The sequence below is a fragment of the Calypte anna genome, chromosome 4A (genome assembly GCF_003957555.1).
Source record: "Calypte anna isolate BGI_N300 chromosome 4A, bCalAnn1_v1.p, whole genome shotgun sequence".
Classification (NCBI taxonomy): domain Eukaryota; kingdom Metazoa; phylum Chordata; class Aves; order Apodiformes; family Trochilidae; genus Calypte; species Calypte anna.
The window spans coordinates 23718440-23735257 of NC_044248.1; the positions used below are offsets into that span (position 1 = coordinate 23718440).

Below are 16818 nucleotides of genomic sequence, written 5' to 3' on the forward strand. Positions count from 1 at the left end.
TTTTTTTCTTTTGTAATTTCAAATCTCTAAATGAGATGACTTCCCTGGTTTTATAGCTAAAATATCTGAAATTAGAATTTTTTTGCTGTGGAAAATTTGCTTTCTGTTTGAATGTCACGTTAGTGTCTTCGTACCAAGAAAAAGGTTAAAGCAATACTTTCCTACTCCTTGTTATTTTTTTCTCAACTAAACTTTAGGAGAAATTCTTATAATCTAAACCAAGTAGATACCAATTCACACTGGAATATAAACATATTGAGACTGTATACTTCTGTGGTGGACCACCACTGGGTCTGAATCTCAGTTCAGTTTACCGGGTAAAGTAGCCTCACGCAGCACTCAAAAGTAGCAGAAAAATATCACAATGCTAACTTTAGCCCTCCTGGGGGATTAATATGAGTGCCTAATGACATTAATGCACATTTAGATCACTTATGTTTAACGACATGCTTTCCATGCATACATATACAAATATTAATTTTGGACTGCAAGATAATTGTTCAACACGATAACAATTAAACAGCTGTAACCTGTCTCATGTGTTAAGTAATGGAGCTGCAGGCAAGCTCCAGAAGCAGATGGTCTTACCCATCCATGCTTAATGTTAAAGACTTTTTAAAAAAGAGGTGTTGACAAATCTGAACAAGAAGGCATAGTTTTAATGCAAATTGGCCAATTTGCAATTTAGATTACACTAAAACTAATTTGCTCTATAGAAAAGAATTAAGCTGCTTTGTAAAACAGGGATGTTGCACAGCACATGGGTATAGCAGATTCCCCACCAACATAATTATTTACTAATTTCATTCAGCTAACAGAGTTTAATGGAAAAGCAGCTGGAAAAGTGTTCATATTTACAGGCTTCCAATGACAGTTACTTAATTTACTCATGGTACATGCCAGTTATATCACAAAAAATAGTAGACTTTCTGAAATAATATCTGTTCCAATCTCACAAAACAACGACTCAGGCAGGAGAGGGTCACTGAACTCAACACAAGCTGGGACAGAGTGGAAAACCAAATCGTATTGTAGCACAACTGTGTTATGAAATCTTAATTACAGAGCAAATTTTCACCCAGGCTATCACCTGGGCACCAGCTGTGCATGTGTGGTCTTGTATCACACTGAGATACAGGTTTAGCTTCATAGAATAATCACCTCAGATCCACAAATGTCACCCCCAGACCAAATAAGCAATTGGTAGGTGATTTTCCATAGCTTTGCAGTAAACTGTTGTTTTAACCTGTTCTCATGTGGATACACAAGATGATAAAATATTACAGTTCTCAGGAGGAAAAAGACAGTAAGCAAGTTAGATGCCTTAAATTGTTGTGTATTTGAAATACACATTGCCAGTGTTTTGTTTAAATTTGTAAGATGCTAAACAATAAATCTTGGGTTTAGTTAATACTAATTAGATTAATTTCATCAAAACATTGAGCATGTATTCATCTGCTGAGTATCTTTGATATAATCCTTGGTCTGTGTTCACAGCAAAAGCAATGGCTCCCAAGTGTGCCCCACCTCAGGTATGGTACTGAAGTTGGAGCTACCCTGTGCCAGAGATCCACAATGGGACAGGGCATATCAGCAACACACATCAGATTTATGCATTGCTTAAAAAAAAAAAGAGAACCCCCCCCTGCTTTGTATTATATTTATTACATTCTGTTTTCTCTCACAAATCAAACTATATAAAATGTGTGTGCATACTGTTTCCCAGTTCCATACCTGTGATGCTGATGCTTACCCAGGCAAGCAAATGTCTAATTTTTTTTTCTGAACAAAAAAATCAAACCTTTGCAATCAACTACTCATCTACTTCCCAATGTCCTGAAGTATTGATATAACAGACCCCCTCTCCCCAAAAAACCCCAAACTTCTCTGATGTGTAGAGCAGTTAGAATTTCCCGTGTCCAAATTCCTTTTTTAATATCTTGTAGTATACATAAAGTAATCTGGGGTTTAAAAGATATTAGGAATAAAATGAAGGACTATGTTGTTTTAATTAAGGACACAGGTATGTTTTTTCCTTCTTTTTACCCTTCCAGATATGTCAACTAATGACACTAACAGTGGGCTAGCAGAAAATGAGACTGAACAGATAGTCATCATTACTCAGCAATATGTAAAAATTGCTAGTTAAGGTGCAGAACACTGTTACCATTTCAAAAGGCATTCATGCTTCACAAGAATACCATAATCTCTTTGATCAAATGAGTTCAGGATTTAGGTAATTCAGTACACATTCCACACAGCATCTCAGTGATTAGTGTGTACACAACTACCCTGTTTTGTGCATCCAGCTAGAGATCTGGTGGGCTATTCCTTTGCCAAAAAGTTAATGAAGTGCATTGCCTTTAAAATTTACACCTTATTTGGAATATTTCTCTCTCAAAGAAGTTGAAAGTTTAGGCCACTCCATTTCATGTGTCTTCTACTTAACAGCTGTATCAAACAAATATATCACAGAATCATAGAAAATTAGGGGTTGGAAGGGACCTTGAAAGATCAAGTCCAATCCCCCCTGCCAGAGCAGGGTCACCTACAGCAAGTGACACAGGAACACATCCAGGTGGGCTTTGAACGTCTCCAGGGAAGGAGACTCCATAACCTCCCTGGGCAGCCTGTGCCACTGCTCTGTCACCCTCACAGTGAAAAAAATCTTCCTTATTTTCATACAGAACTCCAGTTGATAACCATCACCCCCTGTCCTATTGTTAGTGACCCCTAAGAAAAGCTTGGCTCTGTCCCCCTGGCGCTCACCCCTTACATATTTATAAGCATTGATAAGGTCAATATCTGCATTTCTATAATACTTTACACCATTGCATGGAAATGGTTAATGGATTTTAGAAATAAGAATGATGGAATTGTCATTTTTAGACATATAAAGGGGAAGCCAGAGTCTTTCGCATGCACAACACAAAGTACATAAATATTCTGCTACCAAGTTGAGAGTTTTAAGTAGCATAAAAATGACTGTGTTAGAAATGGAGGGTGACAGTGAAATACTGGTTTGCATAGACAAACATTGATATCCCTTGTGCTTTGAAATTTCTTGCTCAGAAGGAGCTACCATCTACTCTAGGGCAGGTGAGAGAAAGGCAATGTGATTCTTCATTTACCTATTAGAAGAGGCAGCAATTTTTACTCAACTAAGTGGAAATACTCTTGGAAATGAGCAATAAAATGACCTGGTTTCTCCACAACATTGGGCTCCTGAAGAAAACAGCTCTAAGAAAAATAAATATAACAGCAGGCTAAAGCCTGTACCTCATTACTTGTCTTGGAGGCTGCAAGGGCAATATAAACAAATCAAAGTATCTTTACAGCAGCAGCCACAAAGTAAATACCCATTTAGAGAATAAACAGGTGAGAAGACAAACCTGCTCACCCAGTTCTGAGGAAAAACTTGTTTGTGCTTAATATGTTGGAAAAATTGTTCAAGAGCAGTTCATCCGTGTATAACTACAATCCTTGAAATGCTGCCAAGGTCAGTGAGACCAACAGCAGAGCGATCTGCTGAGTAATTGCTCGTTGGCAAGTTAGAGCGGTCAAGGGAAAAGGCTTTATCCTACTTCTAAAGATTTACTTTACTTTATTGTTCAGAAAGCAGTTCTCTTCCCACCTCTCCACTCCCTTTGTCAGCATGTTTTCTGGAAGCTCTTCAAAAATGTTAACCCTACTGCTTCTCCCTGGGATTCTGCAGATGCACCTTGGTTCCCTCTCCTTCATGCATCTGAGAAATCTCATTAGTACATAACAAAAACATTTGTCATTTCTGTAAAAAATAATTCACAAATCAAACTCACTACTTCACACCTAACTCCTGTCTACGGAATCAAACCTTGCCTCATCTTCCTGGTGCAATGATGTGGGTATCAGTTCACACAGCTGGAGCAGCCCCTTCTTTTCCCTGACCTCAAAGCTCACACTGCTGTTTCCCATGACCACCAAGCACGGTGCCACCACACTGCCTCTCAGTCAGGGCTGCAAGCTACCTGGGAATGTACCTTGGGCTTTACTGTTTTCATGCCCAGGGACAACTTGGCTGGTTTAACACATTTGGAGTTACAGCTTTTCCAAAACATCCACAAATTTAAAAATTCTACAGCCTCTTATCTTGCAGCAAAAGCAAATCATGCTGTATTTACAAGCATCAGCTCTACCACTATTAGCCCTACGGTCCCATCCCCTTGGTTTGGCTGCATCACTTCTTTTAACTAACTCTCCTCCATAAAACTAGGGGTTGTTTTTTAAAACTTTTACTTATTGGCATTTTTTTTTACTATTCAGATTATCCATGATTTCTTCATCACTCAATGTTACTCTTGCCTTAGTGGCTACCTACCTGTGGCTACCTCTTTTGCTGTCCACTCCATCCATCTCTAACTGCTTAGAATCATAGAACCATAGAATGGTTTGGGTTGGAAGGCACCTTCAAGATTATATAGTTCCAACCCCCCTGCATGGGTAGGGAGACCTTCCACTAGACCAGGTTGCTCAAGACCCCATCCATCCTGGTTTTGAACACTTCCAGGGAAGGAGCAGCCGCAGCCTCCTTGGGCAACCTCTTCCAGCATCTCACCATCCTCAAATAAAGAATTTCTTCCTAATGTCTAACCTAAACCTTCCCTCTTCAAGTTTGAAACCATTTCCCCTTGTCCTCTCACTGTACACATGTAAAAAAGCCCTACCACAGCTTTCTTGTAGGCCCCCTTCAGATACTGGAAGGTTGCTATAAGGTCACCTCAGAGCCTCCTTTTCTCCAGGCTGAACAACCCCAACTCTCTCAGCCTGTCTTCATAGGGGAGGTGCTCCAGCCCTCTGATCATTTTAGTGGCTCTCCTCTGGCCATGCTCAAGGAGCTCTATGCTCTTCTTATGTTTGGAAACTCCAGAACTGGGCACAGTACTCCAGGTGAGGTCTCACAAGAGCAGAGTAGAGGGGAAGAATCACCTCCCTCAAAAAGTTTCATTGATAAAGGCAAAGTAATTTCCAAAGGTTTCCAGGTGCTAACTTAATTACAGAAAGGCAGTAGGATGGCTTCTTCTCAATCAGCTGTATTAAACTGCTGGTACATTATTTAGAGAAGAAGTTTGATAATTTTTGGCAGCTAGATCACATTTATTATAAGGTGGAAGTGACATTTTTGTGTAGGCAAGTCAGTTTCTAAGTTTCTAAAGCTTCTCTACTAAAAAAAAAAAAAAAAAAGAGAGACACACTAGGAAGTTTCATTTCCAAAAGACATAAAGCTATCACATAAAAAGCAAAAATCAAACAATTTATTTTCAATTTCAGGTAAAAAGTAACCTCCCCCTCAGCAAAAGGAAAGATTGAGAAGGAAAATCTTCCACCTCCTTTTCCTGGCAAACTTGGTCTGAAGAACCGATGAGCCATTAAAAAACCATTTCCTTTCTTAAAATATCAACTCCTTTACATGGACTGACACATGCAAATATTCTATTTGAAGAAATAAGCTTCAAAGGAACACACTTGTTATTCAGATGCGGCCAGCAGTGCCGGCTGTTTGAATTTTGCAGCGGAGAGAGGGTAAAGCAGAGCATAGCCAGCCTACCAATGGTGCAGTGCTCTCCATTCCATCCCTGGCTACATTCACACTTCCCGTCCTTGCAGGTGCCGTGCTCGGCGCAGCGGGGGTGACAGGCTCTCTGGGTGCAGCCGGCGCCCGTCCAACCTTCCTCGCAGCGGCAGGTGCCACCCATGCAGACACCGTGTGTGCCACAGTCCACCGAACAGATTTCTGGATTTGAGAGGAGAGAGGGGGAGAGAGGGAGGGAGGGAGGGAGGGAGGGAGGGAGGCAGAGAGTGCACACAGGAGAGGGAAGGTATGCATTAATTAGCATCACGACATTTTCATTCGGCGTGTGAAGAATAAGACGGGCAAAATCTGTGAAAATTAAATCGAAGGAGTTTACTGTGACAGGTATCTTCAGGCAGGACCCAACAGAATAGGGACTACAGAGTTTTTTCTCTATGCTAATGCTCACTTACTCATCCAGCAGACTCGGTGGTTCTTAAGTGTCCACATTTCTTCTGTTAGCTCTGAATAATTTTCAGTCACATTTCTTGCGATCACGTGTGTCCTAAGAGTAACCTGTTGTAACTTTGATTATATGGCACCTAGACCTAGTAGAAGCTGCAGTGTACTCCAAGTGACTAAATGTACCATATACCTTGGTCACTGTGTATTATGAGTGAAAAACTAGTCTAAATGAAAGTTAATTTAAAAAGGTTTCCCCTCCCTGCTCTGTTCCCTGTCTTTCAAAGTAAAAATGTGCCATTTCTGACACATATTTCGTTACAAAGCACCAGTCCCAGTGAGACAGATTAGTACTGTGCTGACATACTGACACATCTGTTAAATAGAAGGGATGATGCTCTTTACTTTCAGTAAATGTGTATCAGTGGCAGCTATGAACACTCTGGTTTAGATAACAGATTGCTAAAAAAAAAATAAAATAAAATCATCATGCAACCATTTAACTTGTCATTTACCTATAGTAAGAGGTTCCTATAATGGACAGAATAATTTAAAAAATACCCTAATGGCCAAAAGTAGTCAGAGTACAAACAATGTATGTTACGTCTCAGCTAATATAAGATGATAATTTAGACTGCCAGATTTAACATTTACAGTTTTGGTTCATTTAGTCAGACTCTAGCAAACTTGACTTCTGCTGACAAGCAACAGAAAATCAAGAGGAGTTTCAATACAGCCTGAACAAGGAACTTTGTTTCCTTGGCATACAGCTGGATCTAACCATGTACTGGTTCATAGAAGTATTGTATTTAGTTTTTGTTTTCTTTTGAAAGACAACAAACAGTTTAGTAATAAAAGATTGAAATTATTTTCAACCGCAAAAGAAAGAAGTATTCAGCACAAGAAAGGCTTCTTAGTTTCCTACTCCACAGTGTTTCTCTCCCATAGAGTAAAACCCTCTGTCTCAAAGTGCTGTGAAACATTAAGCATGGTATCAAGGAGCTGTGACATTTTCCATAAGAAATAGCCCAAAACCTTCCTCCATAAAGACAGCTGTAATTTCTCCTGATTTTTTTTCTCTATACAGCATTTTTTATCTACTTTGAATTAAATTTTTGATTAACAGATGCAAGATGATTTGATTAATTTAGAGTCAGAAAATGTTAACACAGCTCCAAGAAAGAGAGGTTTATTTCTCTTGAATCTAATCAATTTTTCATTAGGGTGAAGGTGTTTATCAGCTTTTAGCACACTAGCTTTGAGCAAGGTGCGTCAATCTTTGTAATGAACTTATTAATTAGAGTTAATTTAATTGAAGTGGAATTGAAGGGCTAATTAACGGACAAACTGCTGATGAAGATAGAAGAAAGCTCTGCTGATTTCAAATCTATGAACTGCTCTGATGGAAATAACTCATTCTTTTTTTCTTCTAGCAGCTTAACAAAATGTTTATGGGTAAGATTTATTTTTTAGTGAACCACTCTGAAAGTAATTTTGCATGACTTCAGCAAATAGTCTGCATGTATTTTTACAAAATTGTTATGTAAGTTTGACATTTTCTTAAATACTTGAGGAGATAAAAAATAGTTTGTTATTTTAATGACCAGCCATTCCTTGAAACCTAAGTAAAAGATGGAGAATAACTCAATCATTAAAAATAGTGGTGAGGACACTGTGTCAAAAAATAGAGGATACATCTTTTCCTTGAGAACTAGAAAGTGTCTCTCACAAATAGCCATTTTTAGTGCTATACATTTTCAGAGAATAATTTTTTCTTCTACACAAATTTAACAGAAGACAACATTTTCTTCTCTCACTTTTTCTTGAATGTTTGTAACTCTGTCCTATCACTCTTGTATGTATAAAACATTATGGAGTATCACAGATCCTGGTCAGGAAGAAAATTTGTTTTAAAAAGATGCTTCCCCATGAAAAATTTATATTTATTCATAAGCTGGCATAAACCCAGCTAGCCCATGTGTTCAGTTTTTGTTAACACAATCATCTGAGTTGTTAGATGAACTGTTTTAGACAAATATATGTCTCACAGTTAGACATGACTTCTCTGTTGATATGTGACTAACAAACAATATTCTAAAAACTCACATTTGTCAATATTTAGATTCTGCTCTCTGTGATAGTACCTCCAATCACTTTTTCCCCTTTTGTTTCTAAGTTCAGACTATCATTTTAGTAAGATCAATTTCACTCTTCAAGGAATCCCTTTGCTTCTTCACTCTTATGAATTCCTTCCACCCTGGCAGCCCGCACCCTTCCTTGAAAGCCATTTAGGATTTATTCTTGTAACCCCTCTGGAAACTGTAGGACTATCTGTTTTTCAAGGAAAACATCTCCAGATAGATGGAGAGACTTTAAAAATGCAACTGTCTCTAGTTCCACTAGTGTAGTTTTAAGTTTCTAGATATATGTATTAGGTTAGGTGACACGTGTCATCTACCGCACAAAGACTATTCTGAACATATGAACTACCTGAAGTTACCAGGTGAAGGCAGCTAAAAGGTACCAACAAAGACATCGATTTTCAAATACTTCAAAATCATTGATTTATTTTGAACCTTGGAATTAACTCACAGTACATGCTGAAATCAACTCAAAGACTTCTATCAACTCAGCAGGTCAGGTCCTACCAGAATAATGTTATTCAAATGATGCTGCTTAAGACGTCATAATTTTAGAAAATGTGAGTGCTTTGAACCCTTACCATTGGAGCAATCTGGGCCTGTCCAATTGGGGTCACAGGTGCAAGTACCACTCTCTTGAAGGTAGGTGCCATGGCCAGAACACTGATCAGGGCACATTGTCTTCAGGATTTCACAGTTGCTGCCACCCCAGCCTGGGTTGCAGTGGCACTCACCATGGATGCACATGCCATGGCTGGAGCAGGCTGGGTCCAAGCAATCCGCTGTAAGGTTATCAGAAAGATCAGATAAACTTCTCATTCCTAACAACAGTGATGAAATCCTAAATAACTCACAGAACTTTCAGGCTTAATCTTCATATTAAGAATGTGTGAAATAGAGAGCACTGTACTGATTTTAAAAAATAAACATTGGCAGGTTGAAGCTGAGAAGTTCACCTTTGTTTCATTGCAATGAGTGAGGAAAAGACAGAGAAGACCAAGGCATCTTGGTGCCTGTCTCTCTTCTCTGTCTACACAGTAAAATCACTCTCAGATTTAGTAATTTCATAGCAGCAATTTTCCTTATATAAACCACCTCACTTCCACATCACTTTCTGGGACTGTGAAATTTGTGTGTGCACCTAACTGACATCTGGACATTTACAGCCTACCACTGAGTTAAAGGAGAACCTTTCAAGGTTTGATAACTCTTCCAAATTACAAGACTGGCTCTGAGTCCAGGGCAACAGATCTCTGTTCTGCTTATTCACAGTGTGACAAGTGTCAGATTCCTTGCAGTACTCACCATCCACTGACCCAATCCACCACTATGGAGTTTTGACAGCTGTAAAGAACCCTCAACTTGTTTCAGAAAAAAAATTAGTTGCATACTGTCTATCTGTCTTAATTCACTTTAATGTGCTTTAGATGACGAGATTTAATTTAGCAATTTGACTCAATAAAATGTTACACTTGTAGGGTCAATGGTCTGAAAATTTAATTCCAGAGGTTTAATTGCATTACTTTGTACATGGAGATCAATAAAATCAATTTGATTGAGGAAGAAAATGGTGGTTTTTATTCCCTAAAAAATTAGAATGGAAAACGAACTGCACTTTGCAGCACACCAGGATGAATATTATTATGCACATCTCTGGAATACAAAAATGATGCATCATTTGTCACTCTGATGCATTTGAGTCAGCACTTTCCACAATATGGTTGGTGGATCACTGACAAATGCAATACATTAATGGTTTATTCTATAAATGAAAATTCAGTGTCTTCCTGTATTCTACCATCTATTTTTTGTGAGCCTTCTTAGCTGATCTTTTCTAAAAGAAAATAATATATTACCAAGCAAAAAGCCATCACTCATTATTAAGAAATTTCTCACCGATTACTTAAAAATAAATAAAGAATCATTTTAGTATGCTAAAATGATTTTTGAAGAAAAACTATGTGTGTATGATCTAGATCTAGCAAAATCAATAGAGCTGGATGTGCCAGCTGGAAGCCTGACCAGTAACAGCAGGTGCTGGGGTAAATATTTACTCATTTACCTTCTTCACAATTTTCTCCTTTGTATCCAGAGTTGCAGGCACAAGAGCCCATGATGCAAATGCCCCGGCCCCCACACTGGGGATCGATGCACTGAGTTGTAGGCACATCACACTCCGTGCCCTTCCAGCCACTGTAACACAGGCAACGTCCTTTGGAGTACTGCCCATTGCCACTACACAGCACTGGGCAGGCTGCTGTGAAATAAAACACAGCAGAAAAATCAAAATGAAGCTCTTCACCAAAGCTTTATAAAGAAGAGCATCTAAGAAGCAAGTCACATGCCAGTTCCTTTAATGACGCGTTTGGCTTCATACTCACTTAAACTGACTTGAGAAAAGCATAGGCTTGATTTACCTCTTGAACAATCAGGGCCCAGAAAACCAGGAAAACAATGGCAGGATCCAGAAACACATTCGCCGTTACCATGGCAGTTTCGGGGGCATTCCACCACAGACTCTAAAGAGAAACAAAGAGGGATAATTCACAGACGCCCACATTGTGAAGCACCCATCCATGTGAACCACTACTGACAGCACGCTCTCACTCAGAGAGAAGTGTTTATGTTTGGTTTGTTTGAAGAGCACAAATGGCTGTGATTTTCTATTGGCGATCTCTCTATGTATCTTAGGACACTGAATTCCAAGAAAAAGGTAAAACCCTATGACCTTTATACTTCAGATCCAGTTCTATGCTTTTTAATAGTGCCCTCCTTTCAAGCACTGTTTTACAAGAAGGTACACTCCTTATGCCTTAGACCAAGAAATTAAATATATATTCTGCATTTTATTCTCAGCAGCAGAAAACAAAGAGTACTAAGGGAAGGCCTGTGAAAAAAGGTAAGATCATTTAAGTACAAAAAACTATCTCTGTATTCCTAAAAAACCTGACCAGAGCCCAGTGTTTGGCAAGAGCTTTGAAGATAGTACTTACCTATAATTATGGTATTAAAAGACACCTGCTCCGCGTTTTTCCCATCATTATAAAAGGCCAGGTGCCAGATGCCAGAATCCAAATACTGGATAAAACCTGCCTCATGGACACTGACAGACCTCGCCTGCCGCCCCGCTCGCTCTGACTCCAGCAGGTTGCGTTGCTCCCTCGCTATCAGCCGGCTGCCATCCAGGAGCTCCACAAAATCGTACTGCAGGGAAGAACAGACAGCAGCTTGACAAGTCACAGGACCACCCATGGCACCACAAGATATGCCACAGCATCCTGACAATATGTTTGTATTTTGAACACGAGTTTCCTTTTGAAGCAGAGAATCATAGAATCATAGAATCACAGAATTAGCCGGGTTGGAAGGGACCTCAGAGATCATCTAGTCCAACCCTTGACCCACCGGAGCAGTTGCTAGACCATGGCACTGAGTGCCACATCCAGTCTTTTTTTAAATGTTTCCAGGGACGGAGAATCTACCACCTCATCGGGCAGTCCATTCCATAGCCTAATCACCCTCTCCGTGAAGAAATTCTTTCTAATATCTAACCTAAACCTCCCCTGGCACAACTTAAGACTGTGTCCTCTTGTCTTGTTGAAGGTCGTCTGTGAAAAGAGTCCAGTTCCCACCTCGCTACAGCCTCCTTTCAGGTAGTTGTAGACAGCAATGAGGTCTCCCCTGAGCCTCCTCTTCTTCAGGCTGAACAGCCCCAGCTCTCTCAGCCTCTCCTCATAGGGCCTGTGCTCGAGTCCCTTCACCAGCCTGGTTGCCCTCCTTTGGACCTGTTCCAGGACCTCTACATCCTTCTTAAACTGAGGGGCCCAGAACTGGACACAGTACTCGAGGTGTGGCCTCACCAGTGCTGAGTACAGGGGAAGAATCACCTCCCTGGACCTGCTGGTGACGCTGTTTTTGACACAGGCCAGGATGCCATTGGCCTTCTTGGCCACCTGGGCACACTGCTGGCTCATGTTCAGTTTCTTGTCAATGCAGACTCCCAGATCCCTTTCTGCCTGGCTGCTCTCCAGCCACTCTGTCCCCAGCCTGTAGCGCTGAAGGAGCTAAAACCGACCCTTGCTGGTTTCTTTAAAATGCAGATGGTTAATAATAATAACAATAACAACAACGACCAAAACCAACACAAATAATCTCCTTTGCTTTTCAATTAGTTTCAGATGAAGGATTAAATTGCTCAATCCTCCTTTCGAACAGTCTGGAGGAAGGAGAGCAAGAACTTTACTAGTTATTACAAGCCTAAAAAAGAAAATGGAAAGCATAAAACATTGCAACTGTTGAAAATTACAAACAAAAATACAGTACCTCAGGTCAATGGAGAGCACAAATTGTTAACAGCCATCAGTGGGGCTTGGAAAAATGTACCAGCATCTCAGATGATACAACAATAAAACTCACAACACAAGTTTTTGTGCATGTTCATTTTAATCAGGGCTAATTACTTGGAGGGATAAATCTACTCTGGACCCTGCACTGATGTGAGTCTGCTCTCATAGATGTTCTGCAAGTTTGTCATGTAAAGATCAATGTGCATATAGCAAAATTGAACAGGTAGGGAAATTAAAGAGCATTCTGCACAAAAAGCAGAAGTCTCTGCTTTTCCTGACGAGCCTTTCCACAGTTTCACTTTTACTGTGACACATGTTTATTATATGAAGTGAACTGTAAGACATAAACCTTCAATCTTGCCACATGTTGGAGATCTCTCTCAAATGGAATTATATCCAGGGTCTATTAAAGTAAATAGCAGTATGGGAAACCACTGATTCACCTGAGCTAGGATAACATCAGTTATCTGGACCAGAAAAGCAGTGGTTTTACACCCTGACTTGTGACCTTCAGAAACTGCTCACAGAATCAAAGGAAAACATGATAGCCTTTCTCCCAGAACAAGGATTTAAGTACTTGTGTTCTCTTCTTGAAACTGCAGGCCAGAATTCACCACTATTGTTAGAATGTTCCTCTCCAGTAATTAGAATTATTTTCCTACCAGTCAGGACATGAAGAAAACCCATAGTTAATATGCCTCTGTCAACACCTGAGACACTTTTCCAGCTATATCTCAACCTGCAGAATAGAACACAATGTGACTGGGATGTGCAGAAGCCCCAGTACGCTGTCACTTTGTGTGTGCTGAGCCACATGAAAAATAATGCAACTGTTTTGGGAAAGCACCAATTATTTAAACCCATTCAACACTCTCATTTGTCAGAGAATTAAATATTTATCTTATTTTGTGTGAGAGAGACAAATAATTTTAGTTGGGTTTTTTTTCCTCTCTTGCCTGACTCAAGGACACTTCTTTCTGGTTGTTTTTGTTTTTCAATAGTGTTTTGAGTTTTGACAAATCATTTATGGACTTTAGGAGTGACCTTGTAATCTGTAGCCTGCAGAGAATCATTTTTTGTAGAAAGACAGTTTAAGACTAGAGCCCTATTTTTGCTATAGAAACAAGTGATTACACTACTTGATTGACCACTAATGGCTGACAAGCATGGCACAATTAATGATTTTGTATTTGTAATGTAATAAGGATGTTTGATGTTATCAGAACGCCCTTTTAGACTACAATTTAAAAGCCATACAGGTGGGAATATACTGTTCATTTTGTCCCCCAGCAAAAAACAATAATTGATCTTAATTCTTTTAAAGGCTGCTTGATTTTTTTGTTGTTGTTGGTTTTGTTTTGTTTTGGGTTGGGGTTTTTTCTTATATATATATCCATATATCTAGGACATGATTACAGAAACCAAATGGAAAAACAATTATCTTCATAAGCAAAAACCATACCAGTTTTATTTTCCTCCTATTAGAATAAATTAATGAACTAATATTGAGTCATAATATGCTGATTTGCCCTACCATTCCGTCCAGTTTTGCTTTAAACTGAAGTATTTTTTAATTTATTCTTAAAGTCTTTTTAAATAAACATATTGATTCTCTGTCTACAGTGGAACTGACATTTTTAGAAAGTGTCACAAAGACTTTCAGGCTTGCATTGATTGGGTTTTGAATGGACAGCCACCATCAAATATTTCTAGTTGATTTATTTATGACTCCCTAGAAAGAGAAAACTATGCATCTCAGATCAGTCTTTGTCTCACACATAGTGGCTGTGGTTGAGAGTGACTTCAGCACCTAAAGATAATACAGAAAGACAACCAAAAATTCTGTCCTGACCACCATTTCCTTTATGTGCTATTCCTATTATTTTGGATTATGGACAGGAATGCTTTAGACACAGTGGATCCTGTTCTACGATAAAGGCTTAGTCTAAAATGATTCTTGAGATCTCTCCCAAACTCATTTCTGTCATACTGTCATTATGTTCCTCACAGTGCCAGGATAACTGGTATCAGAGGTTGTACAGCTATGGAAAAGTAAACTCCACTTTCCTCTTACTCACTGTCTGGTTTTAGCTGGATACAAAAAAGAGGTGGATAAACAGGCAAATGGTCCATGTGAGAAATGGAGAACAAGGTGGCAAATGCAATATACAAGCTTTTTATTATAGTCTAAGGTGATGTGGAGGGAAGGCAAAACCTCATAGAAACAGTGAAGCTGTAAGGAGGGAGTGAAGAAAATGGTGGTGCCTGATTATACATGCAAGGTGTCACAGAGGTACGACCAAAGACATTGGAAGGGGACAGCTGGTGAGGAAACTTTACAAATGCTGTCAGAGTGCAGGTAGCAATCAGTTCTCTATTAAGATAAGATATAAAAATTCAAACACTAACATTTGAGAAACACACAGCAGTTGCTCCTTTGCATAAATTTTGTTATTAGCACTTCTCACTCTGTGACTAGGAGATAAGGGCAGATAGCATTCAAGAGACACAGACATGAAGTGACATAACTGGGTGAGATCCTACTTTTCAAAGGTCTCATGAAACAACCCTAGCTTTACACATCCAGAGATGGGCTCTGAGCCAACTTTTATCATTCTGGGATGAGATCTTGGAGCTATGGCAGTCAGATCTACGGAAATACCAGTTCTATGATTTAAAAATAAAAACAAACAAAAAAAGCCCTCAGACATCATTAAGGCACTGTAGAAACTATCATAGTTAAACATCTGCTGCATTTTGTGCAGTTCTGGTCCTTCCATCTCAAAAAAGCTGCAGTAAAATGGAAAAACATTCAGAAAAGGACAAAGATGATCAGATTATTGAAGTAGCTTTCATAGAAAGAATAATAAAGCAAACTGGAAAACATAAACCAATTTGAGAACACTAGAGTGGCATGGAGAAGAAAACAATGAGAAACTCTTCCACTGCCACTTCCAAAACACTACCAGGAGGCTGTTGCAAAGCACAGTGAGTGTAGTGAGAGATGTGCAGCTAAGCCATGAAACTCCTTGCTGCAACTGGGAAAGATGCTAAAACCTTCCAATAGGTTCAAAGGTGACTATGCAAATTCACAGAGGAAAAGAATCTATCAGAGGTTGTAAAATACAAAGACAGCACCTTTGACTTAGGAAGTCCTTCAGTTTAAAATGCTGGAGGCCAGGATTGTATTGTAGGAAGAATAATTACAAAATTGCCATGCTGCTATATTAATCTCTACACACCTGCTAATGGCCACCATCAGATAGAATGCTGGGCTAGATGGGTCTTTGTTCAGACCCAGCATGGATGTTCATGGGTTTTTCTAATATTCTCTGTCTCTGCCTGCTATGCCTGGCTTGCAGTTAGGAACTTTTGTCAGTACAAGGGTTAGGGGAAATAAGAAATCAATAATCAGATCTATGCTTCCAAATCCCTCAGCATTCTAGTTTATTAGACATCCTTTTTGCTAAATACCTTGTTTTGTCTATATAAGCTACTTCAGTGAAATAGATTTTATCTGTACAGGTTGTGCCTTTATTGAAGTCCTGTGATTGCTGTCTGAAAAAGTTCTAACTTAATGAGAAATACTGTACACCATTTTTTCCCCCCTGTGGTGGAACATAGCCACAAAACCGCCTCAGCCACTCACTGGATTGCATTTTTAGGAGATTACATACATGCTTTATCTCAAGCACCTGAAACATATATCACAGGGTTCAAGGCCATATAAACATTCTGATAACCCCCCACCCATGGGAATCTTCAGCAGCCCTGGAAGTTCACTAGGGCACTGATAAGTAAGCATGTCAATTTTTCAAGGTAGCAAGTGTCAGTCAAATGGTTTGTAAAAAATACTCTAATTATATGCTAGGCAAAAATAGGGCAAGAGAGCTTGACCTATATCCTGGGAACAATATATCCAAAATGCCACAGAAACTACAGAACATGTAGTAGCAGGTTTCACATTTTATTCTTGCTGTCGTATCATACTTTAACACGAATAAGCACTTGGGCAGCAGGAATCCAAAGGCAAAGGAGTCTATGTATCACAGATGATGGCAAACAGATTTAGTTATCTCCTTTTTCTTAAGCTTTGGATAAAAACCATCCCTTTTTCAATCTTTTGCCATGATAAAGAATCAACTAAGATTAATTTTTCACAGATGTACCTACTTGCATAACTTACCATATAAACACACAGCCTAGATCACTTTCTTCAGTTTTATTCATTCCTGCCACACATCTATTCCCCTCACTCCTGCTATTATTGTTATCACTGAGATGGTATTTGTATTCCAACCCCCTATTTCCAATGGCTGAT

General features: G+C 39.3%; 1 protein-coding gene across 1 annotated transcript in view; it reads right to left on the reverse strand.

Annotated features, from left to right (window-relative positions):
* TENM3 (teneurin transmembrane protein 3) overlaps positions 1 to 16818 on the reverse strand; it is a 404704-nt gene that overhangs the window by 69710 nt on the left and 318176 nt on the right. The window contains exons 10-14 of the mRNA XM_030449605.1: positions 11145 to 11355; positions 10569 to 10670; positions 10214 to 10408; positions 8733 to 8933; positions 5585 to 5770 (exon numbers count right to left, since the gene is read on the reverse strand). Of these exons, the coding sequence (XP_030305465.1) occupies positions 5585 to 5770; positions 8733 to 8933; positions 10214 to 10408; positions 10569 to 10670; positions 11145 to 11355 (895 nt within the window). The remainder of the gene's footprint in view (positions 1 to 5584; positions 5771 to 8732; positions 8934 to 10213; positions 10409 to 10568; positions 10671 to 11144; positions 11356 to 16818) is intronic.